A 10184-nucleotide genomic window follows, 5' to 3' on the forward strand; every position below is an offset into this window, starting at 1 on the left:
TCCACCTGGAACGTGAGGAACAAAATTCGAAGTTATAGCCGTTTGAATTAGGAACGACGCGAGCGAAGCGGGCACAAGGGGGGCAGGTTCACTGTATAACTGTATTTACGATAAAAAAATCCCTGTATTTTCTTGCCAATTGCCGGTTTTAACTCCGAATAAGGGGCAGAAACGCCGGTTTTTTGTGTTCTCCCTGTAGTCAGATATGATACAAGCGGACCTTAAGATTTGTGCTGCGGTGCCCTTAGATGATGTATGCGGACGTTAGCGTTCGTGTTGACATTCACAGAGTTCAGCTAAGGGAAGCTTCATTCGCCCGCAGCTCGAATGTCACATAAGCACATACATCGTGGGCTCAGGAATCTATTTATGTGCTTAAGTTATGTAATTACTGTTGTGGTTCAAATCTGGCCCGAGGGTGATCATGCCGGAGGAGTCGAAGAGCTGCCAGTCAGGAAGGAGATGAAGGCCACCTCCGGTGTTCTGGGGTATCTCTTGAGAAAATGCTAGCCGGGATGAAGGAGAAATACTACTTCCTGGACTCTGGGGTATCTGCACAAAGTCTTGGCTGGGAATCCCAACGAAAGCCTTCCAATGGCTAAGTTAGCCAGATCTTGTTAGTGGAGGAAGCTCTCTAAGTGCCTTTTCCGGCCTCGTCTAGCTCTAGATTGCTTGTAATGGTTTACTGAAAGCTTGTGGGAGAACCTACCTCCCGGGTCTTCCCCTCTTCCTTTTTTATGGGGCCAGGGTGGCGGTTGTTACCTGGAGTCTTCGGCAGAGAAGTAACCAGCTGGCCAATGGTTGGAGGTGGCGTGCGTCGACAAGTGCAGCAGGATATAACCTTTGACAGATATGGCAAGATATGGCCCTTGACAGATACAGCAGGGTACGATCCTCGATCGGCGCATCATGGCGGTGAGGTTGGTGCGCTGAGTGTGAAGGTCGACCTAGCCTCCTTAGTTTTGAGGTCTACAGGACGCCCCGAGCTCAGCTCGGAGGGCGTCATTGGAGGTACCTGAGGTCACGCGAGCAGAGCTCGCAGTCGACATCGCAGGGCGTTCCGAGCCCAGCTCGATGGGCGACATTGTAGATACCTATGGTCGCGCGAGCCGAGCTCACGATCGACACCGCAGGACGCCCCGAGCCCAACTCGAGGGGTGTCATTATAGATACATGTGGTCGCGCGAGTCGAGCTCGTGGTCGACACCGCAGGGCACCCCGAGCCCAGATCGAGGAGCATCATTGTAGGCATCTGAGGAGGCTACTGCTGGTCGTGTCAGCGAAGCGATCTGGCCTAGATCAGCTCGTCCTTCGGCGAGGGCCGAGGTCGAACTAACTTCCAGCGGGACCGAGGTCTGGCTTGGTCGGCGCTGAGATCTGCTTGGCTGGGATGGGGTGGTCCCGCGTCGGAGTAGGACGATCCATCTTGCCCCCCATCAATTACAAAATCAAGACTTAGCACAAGAAGAGAAAAATCATATCTAAACTCAACAAAATAGAACCTAGTAATTACATGGGTTGGACGACATTGCAAGGTTTTTGAGCCAAAGAATTAAGGCTTGCTTCAGCTTTCCCTATTTATATTTAACTTTTTTTTAAGAAAAAAAAATAATAGGAGAACTCTGCTGTCAAACATCGAAATAAACCAAAGTAAAGTCACTAGTATCAACTTAATCAATTAGCATCATATAACTACATAAATTTAGCTTAATTTTTTTGATGATAAGCGAGGCTGTATGCCACCAGGTTTTACTTACTGCTGAAGAAGAAGAATGTACAGAGTATTTATTTACACGAGTCAGGCAACAGGAGTTGCCTTGGACAAGGAAACCGGGTTGCCTGTGGGCCAAGATGTGAAAAAGATAAAAAAACAGTGCCAGCAAAAGACCGAGGTCAGGAACAGACTGCTACAGAGGAGAACAGTGTGAGGAACAGGGGAGAAAGCAGAACAGGCTGTTGTTGAGCCAAGGACGGCAATTAAATGCTAGCTTCAATGGAGATGTCCCTTTGAGGGTGAGTTCAGGTTGCAGAGATCTATAGTGAACAACAAGCATTTTGCCGACATCCTCTGCTAACAGTCTGTGGATAACTAAGACAGAAACCAGCAGAATTTGAACATAAAACAGATAACAATTCCTATTGCATGAAGGCCAATTTCTGCTGTTAATCTTCTGCCAGTAATGGGGTTGGTCTTTTGCGATTTGCCTCTGTTAATGCGTCTTATAATAGCTCTTTTGGGTAAACGTAGCAGCTATTATAAGACGCATTCTAGTGGCAGATTTATGCGCACATTTATGGCGTTCGCCGGCCACCTTCTTTACATCACTAGGTTCTGCTTGTATTTTGAGGGAATAAGGAGACTCACCCAAGGTAAGTTACCTTTCTCATTGAGAGAAAAGTGGGGCACCGATCCGACATGAATAAATTACTCAACTTTTTTTTTTTTTGGTAACAATAAATTATCCAAGTGTAAATACTCGACGTGAAGAGTTGTGAATCGGGCTTGTCCAAATGGCATGTAGCCAATGCTCTGTTTAGCAACAAGAGATTTTAGATTCTTGAATAACTTAATCTTAAATATTTAAACTTTGCAGAAAAATAAAAATAAACTTCAAACTTCCTATTTTTAGGTGCTTAAAATAGGGCAATGACTAGTCACACTGTTTTCTTTGCTTCCTTCCCTCCTTTCTTTCTTTTATTTAATAAAAGGGAGGCTGAGATAGCTGCTCAGCTTTTATCGGAGATTAGAGAGAAAAAGTATAATCAAGAAGAGAAAAAGATACTCAGACGTTATATTATACAATGGTAGATGGGACAAATAATTAATATATATATATATACTATTAGAAAATTATTATCTAAAAATTGCTATATTATTATTTTATAATAGTATTTAAAAAATAATTTACTAAAATAAATTTAGAAGAATGAAAAGAGCTTGCCTGAATCGAGGCGTATGATATACACTGTCCTGAGGACGCAATTCGTCCTATACGTGTAGGTTTGTGGTGATCTCGTATCCAAAGTACAATAATCGGGCTTAGCTCGATTCTTCTCTAACAAGCACGATTCATGAAGAGGTTTGACTTAATCGACTTTTTTAGATGTTTGAAAAAAATAAAAATAAAAATAGAAAAAGAACGAAAGAAAAGATAAGTATTGCATTTTCAGTCTCTCTTAAAAAAGCGAGAAATTAAATATGCGAGTGGAATGGATACAGATATGTGAGTGGAATAAATTGAGCAATCTAAAATATTAGACCTAGAGCTTATTTATAGCTATGCCCGATAACTGATCCGATGCTGCGTTTTTAAAGATGCAATATTTTCCGGAAAATTAAAGCCCAGAGGCAGAGCCCATGTCATAATGAGTTTTGCACTGCACTTTTTTATAATAATTATTCTTTTAATAAAAGATATGTGCAGAATAGTGGTAACATGTGACACATTAATTTGTCTCGGCAGACATTTAGAAGTTTAAAACATGCTGCCTAGTGTTTGGACACGAAGCTGCGCCTCTCGCTTGCTAATTATGAATATAGTTGTTTTCTAATATAACGTAATGTACAAAAAATTCACCTCCTAATATTTTTATATGTTTTAAAAAGAAAGAAGAAGCACATGATCTAAAATATTAATTATATTTTATTCTAAAACATGATAAATTTGTAAGGTCCACTCTAAACAAGCTTGGTTGATCAGTATACCGAACATCCATCAGGTATCCTTTTCTCTTGATCATTAACATTGTCCAAATGAATATTTGCAGAAGCAACCATTATGGCAATGACCCGATTCACTAACACCACTCTTGTTAACAGGCACAAACTTGACAATTAACAATGGATGAGCAAACGGGATCTCTATTTTTTTGTTTTCCACTGCAGAGGACCTACATCGCCGCCCATCTAGAAAATAAATGGTTGTCACCTGTTGCATTACTCTATCGGAGATAAGCAATAGTCGTTCATTTTTTAGATGAATGACGGGTTATCCATCCAAACATGCACATCTCCTATGGTGCAAAATAATACTGTAGAGGATCCGAACTCCCAACTCAAATATATTATGAGGTCATTCTCATGATCTCCATCGGCCAGCTTCATGCATGCCAAATCCAGTAAAATATGAGTCGACCTGTGTATAGCCCAATAATTTATTAGGCACTGCGCGAGCACATGGCGCACAGTGCCAGCTGAAACCCAAGGACATTGACACGACCCATGGACGCCCATTGTCGGCCTAGCTTGACCATTTTCGGCTGCTTCCAGCGGATGGTGGCATAAAGAATCAGGGAAATTTAAGAACATATCATGACAAGGTAACTGAGTAGGTAGCTACTCCACAACGCCCTTCCCATGATCATTAATAGCCTGCAAGACAACAAAATGACCCCCAACTGACGTCTGTTAGCTCTCTCAATACTTATCAAAGTTTCACTCTTCCATCATTTGATAGCTTCGAGGAGTAACTTTAGATAGGGATGCAAATAGGTTGGATCGGACCGAATCATGAGTGATCCCGGTCCAACTTAGTCTTTTGTTTGCGTCCTAATATTGAGCCTAGATCCAATCTAATAAAAAATTAGGTCGGATCGGATCCACGGCTACAATTTTTGATTCAACGAATTACTCGGATCGGGACGAGTCTATGTATAACCCGGTCCTAATCTTAAAAATTTGGATCTGGTTTGGGTCCAAATCAGGCTATATATTTTTGGTACCATGCTCTGCATTAGAGACCCATTCTACTGTGGTATAGCATTATTTATTTGGCATATTTGAAAAGGTCGGTCGATTGCCGGGATGCATATTGCCCTCAAGGATGCTGACTTTTGACAGCTTATTTATGTAAGAAACCATGCATAAAGGCTGCTCCAACCACCTGCACAATATTTTGAAACACCAATAGTATGTCAGCACCATTATGTTTTGTAAGTAGAATGGTTTTGCAATATCAATGAAAATGATTAATGTCGTCGAGCCCTATCTTTTCATGCCATAGAGTCTTCCCTTCAGAAATTAGAATTCTTTGGTGCCTGCTGCACTTCAAATTAAATGCATATGTAGCAATTTGAGGAAAAAATTGATGTAACCAACACATGGAAAATTAAATGCACATGTAGCAATTTGAGGAAAAAATTGATCTAACCAACGCACGGAAGTAAGGGGAGTAGAAAATTGATGCTTGTCACATACCTAACAGTCTCGTGGACGGGTTGCGACTCGGGAGATTAAATAGTTAGGCCTAAAAGGCCTTTCCTAAGTGTCCTTATAACTCACGAGCTCTAACAGGTTTTTGGGGTTCGGGTCAGGTCATAGGATTGGAAACTCAGAATTACTCCAAAAATCAAACAAATCAAGTTGGGTCATATAAGAATTTAGTAAAGCCAGACTTGGTCTAAAAAATAAAATGGGACCAATTTTAGAACCCAACCCGGCCCCATGGGTCCTTTGACATGGGTCAGTTCGGGTTTAATCGGATATAGTCATAGGTCAACTGCAACCATTTGCAACCTTAATTTTGGACGATGGTGCATACTGCGGACCTCAGTTTGATTTCTATGCGCCACTCTAGCTTGTCACAGCTTCAGAGGTTACAAAGAAGGTTATCTAAAACATAGACAATTGACAATGCCCAACCGAGTCCAGCATCATTAAGTGGCACTATAACATCTGTAAGGCTTTGAGCTGTAAGGGTTAAGGTTCATATTGGATGCTGCTGATAGAAAAAATATTGGATATCTTGACCTCGGCTTCAACTGATCTTTTTGACTTCGGAATATCTGAGATGAATAACTTCAGTAAAAACTGAGGTGACATTTTGCTCGTGCTAATAAAAACCGACAGTTATGGCGACATCGCACTTAATGCATTATCAACATAATTACTGCTGCATGTTGTTTGCATAGGACAGTTATCACGTTGTAAACGTAGTGCCGACCATTACCATATAGTTAAGGCATGTGGCGATAAATCAAGTAATGAATCTATATTCTGCTTTATATAAAAGGGTGGCTTGGGATTCTCAGGTAAGTTCATTTGGAGATTCACTCTACGGATTTTTTTTCGGAAACTTTCCAGCAAGTAGAATTCTTATAGATTGACCTCGAAGGTTACCGGTTCTTCCCCACTCCAATCTCTTTCGATTTCGCTCAATTCGAATCTTATCGACCTCAAAGCAAGCCAAGCTGCATCTGCGCATTGCTCTAGAATTTAGCAGCAACTGCTGCTACCATTTGAGAGTGGGTTTTTGTGCATAATGAGATGATTAAAAAAAAAATAATAGTTATGCGGCTTAATCTCAATCACTCCCTGGAAAATAGGAAGCAATAACTGAACGTCCAAACCGAGCGTGTCAAAAAAAAAAAAAAAGGAGTACTCCATCACGAGGGCCTGGGTGGTTCTATATACACCCCCCCTATTGCTCAGGACACCCCCCAAAAATTAAAAAAAAATTAAATACTCTCTACACCCCCCCATTTGCTAAGGACACCCCTAAAAAATTAAAAATTCCTAAATTACCCCCCACCCTCCCCACCCCCTCACCTAAATTGCTCTCTACACCCCCCAAACCCCCCCACCCCGCTCTTCCCCTCCAAAACACCTCGCCAACGCCCAAAACCCCCCCGTTCCCCCTTCTCCCTCTCGTCGCCGGCATTCTCCCGATCTCCGACCACCTCGCCGGCTTCTCCCGGAACCACCTCGCCGGCTTCTCCCGAAATTTTTTTTTTCACGGTTCGTGCTCCGTTCGGCACTGGATTGCCGAACAAAAGGCTTCTGTTCGGCTGAACAGTGCCGGACAGAAGCCTTCTGTTCGGCACTGTGCAGCCGAACAGATCTGTTCGGTTGAGGGTTGCCGAACAGAAGGCTTCTGTTCGGCACTGTTCAGCCGAACAGAAGCCTTTTGTTCGGCGATCCAGTGCCGAACGGAGCACGAACCGTGAAAAAAAAAAATTTCGAAACAAGGTGGAACACGTACCTTTGCGGCCGATTCTTCGTCCCAAATCACTAGTTGCTTGTCCATGCTTCGAATGGGGCTTAAATCTCCTTCAAAGATCGCCTAAACGATGTAAATGGATCGAGGGGTTTAAGGGGGGTTTGAGGGGTTTTTTTTTTCTTTTCAGAACGAAACGGAGGAGGAGGAAGGGGGGTGTATGAGAAAATTTCAAGGGCAATATGGTAATTACACTAAAGGTTAGTTTGGGTATTTTTTTTTTTGGTTTTTGGGGGGTGTCCTTAGCAATAGGGGGGGTGTATATAGAACCACCCCGAGGGCCTTCGCCGATCATCAATCGCCACCCCAAAGCTGAGTTTTATTATCCATTTTACCCTTCACGGTTTGGAAATTTTTTAATAAAAAAATGATCAGGGTACCAAGTGTACAAACCACAACCACCTTTAACGTCATAACCAGTACATATTAATACCGTTACTGCCCCACTCTTAAATTTTCTTGGTCATTAACTACTCGAAGTGCTCATGATATAGCTTTTGACCTCTATAGCATCACCATTTAATTCTGGCCCGAGGAGGCAGCGCCAGGTATCCTTTCCTTAGCCTCAGCATTAAATCACCTCCACTTTCCGATATGGAGCCCTTGAACTCTTTCTCCAGTCTCCCCTATAAACTCTATGCTCGCCCAACTTACCACTTGGTAATTAGATCCATCATCCATGGCTAAGACAGTGACGGGCCATCTTATCACACTCTTCCTTCTTCAAGCCTCTCTCTGCATGAGTTATGGGGAGGCCGAGGTGAAGGGTATGTTTGTGTTTGGGAGCTCTTTGGTCGACAATGGGAATAACAACTTCTTGAGGAATTCGACTGCGAGGGCCGACTACCCACCATATGGCATAGACTTCCCTCTGGGGCCCTCCGGCAGGTTTTCCAATGGGAGGAATCCGATAGACGTTCTCGGGGAGCTTCTGAAGCTTCCAAGCCTGATTCCCCCGTTCGCCGATCCGAGAACCAGAGGACCTAGGATTGCCAATGGCGTCAACTATGCCTCTGGTGGCTCAGGGATACTAGACCAGACCGGGTCTATCACCGTAAGGCCAAATATCACTTGCTCTCATGCACGCCTGCATATGTTTTGATTGCACTTAATAATGTCATTATTTGTGGAGTTAGGAGAGATTACTAATTAACTATAAACAATAACATGCAGAGCGAAACAGTTTTATTTTTTAAAATAATTTTCAAAATATTTAAAGCTTTTGAAAGCAACGTTTTATTGCTTTCAAAAAAGAGTAGGGATAAAAGCGAGGAGTAGCATCAGTTTTCTGCAATACTATCTTCAACACCAATTTCCGTATGATTTTTCAGGAGTTTGTACATGAGGAAAGATATAAAAACAGTAACAGTATCAAACAAGCCCTGACCTATCACAATTATAATGGTGAAGAGTAACTGCAATAGAGTTCAATATGGAATTACTAGAATACAAAATCAAGATTTTGACAAGGATGATCAGATAGCCTGTAAGTACCTCAGCAAGAATAGTTAGGTTTGATTCTTTAGATTATTTAATTGTCTACTGCCATGCCGATCGCCCTCGGGCCTTGTTATTAGCAATTAAGCGTGGGATACGTGGCAAACATGCTGCAAAACTCCAACTTTTATTTCCACCGTATATTTTTCTGGTATCTCGAGAGTGACATGATCCAAATGGTCTAAAAGAGCTCCTTATATTATCAAAAAAATGGTCGAAAGGAGCACCGGTTACACTACAATTTTTGATTCCACCTCTTATAGCTTCATTTTTCATTCAGTGGAGCTTCAGAGTAGTACCCTTGTCTCTGTTAGCTATACATCTCCTACATTTTCTATGAGATAAAAATATTTTTGGGTTTCGGTAATTAAAACACTTCTATCAACATATATTATTATGATTTCTCTGTGCAGGGTGAGGTGATGAGCTTGAGCCAACAAGTAAGGGACTTCAAGACTAGGACGCTGCCAGACTTTGCAGCCCAGCTTGAACTCAGCGGCCACCGAGGGGCCTACAAACACTACCTCTCCAAGTACCTGTTCGTGGTGGGAACCGGTGGAAATGATTATTTACTGAATTACTTCATTCCCGGGGAAAAGAAGAGACCTGCCCTGCGTCAATTCACCAAAGCTCTCATCTCCACACTGTCCGGCCAGCTCAAGGTATGGACTTCATCCCATGTCCTGTTTTTAAAACTTAGCAAAGTTTGAACTATTTTTCCACAGAGACTCATAAAAACCTTATAAAAAACAGTTAATTCGTCATATACGGAAATGGCCCATGATACTGTAGTCTAGTGTTCACTAGTCTGGAAAACGATAAAACTTAGGCCTGCTTTTCCTTTGGCCATGCAGATGCTTTATGATCTTGGAGCAAGAAAATTCTTGCTCTTCTCTATTCAAACCATGGGTTGTGTGCCGGTCGTGAGGTCAAATTCACGTATAACCAACGGAAGTTGCGTCGAGGCCATGAATAAAGCTGCTCTTCTCTTCAATCGCCACCTAAAGTCACTGGTCCATTCGACGAAAACCCAGATGCCGGGCTCCAAAATGGTCTATATTAATTCTTACAAGATTATAAGAGATATCATCATCGATCCTAATCAGAACGGTAATACTCGCCAGCACTTTGACAACATTAGATTGGATACGTAGAATATATAGCTATAACAGCATAGAGGTATCACCATTTCATCCGAACTGGGGGCTAATGGCGTTAAGTGCTGGTCCTCAGGATTCTCTGATACAAGAAAAGCCTGCTGCGAGTTGTCGTCAAGGAGGGAAGGAGGAAATGGGATACTATGCCGAAAAGGAGGGCGCGCATGCGGCCATCGGGCCGCCCACGTATTCTTTGATGGTCTCCATCCAACCGATGCCGTCAACGTGAGGATCGCACAGAAGGCTTATGGCTCGAATCTGAAGGCAGAAGCATATCCTATCAATGTGAAACAACTGGCTCGGTCTACGTGAACCGAACAAGGTGAAGCATTCAGGTAGTGTCGTCAGTAGGTGAGCGTGTTGTTTGTGTTTTTGTGTGTGTAGGCAGGCAAAAAGGAGTGAATCTCGGTTGGATGGTGTTTTGCAAACCGCTTCCTTCTTGTGTAAATAAGTTCCTTAACAATTACGCTTCCTTCTTGTGTGAATCAGGTTCATCTTGGTCTGATGGTTAACGTCCCTTAACAAAGTTGTTACA

General features: G+C 42.6%; 1 protein-coding gene across 1 annotated transcript; it reads left to right on the plus strand.

Moving 5' to 3' along the window:
- Positions 1–7672: 7672 nt before the first annotated feature.
- LOC103713448 (GDSL esterase/lipase At1g29670-like) lies at positions 7673–10184 on the plus strand. Its single transcript, XM_008800383.5, has 4 exons — positions 7673–8049; positions 8906–9154; positions 9347–9602; positions 9726–10184. Exons 1-4 carry the CDS (start codon positions 7675–7677, stop codon positions 9959–9961), a joined length of 1116 nt encoding a protein of 371 aa, XP_008798605.2. The 5' UTR covers positions 7673–7674; the 3' UTR covers positions 9962–10184.

This window comes from Phoenix dactylifera, chromosome 5, assembly GCF_051530095.1.
Source record: "Phoenix dactylifera cultivar Ajwa chromosome 5, Ajwa_hap1_PhDact_Kaust_v1.1, whole genome shotgun sequence".
Taxonomy (NCBI): domain Eukaryota; kingdom Viridiplantae; phylum Streptophyta; class Magnoliopsida; order Arecales; family Arecaceae; genus Phoenix; species Phoenix dactylifera.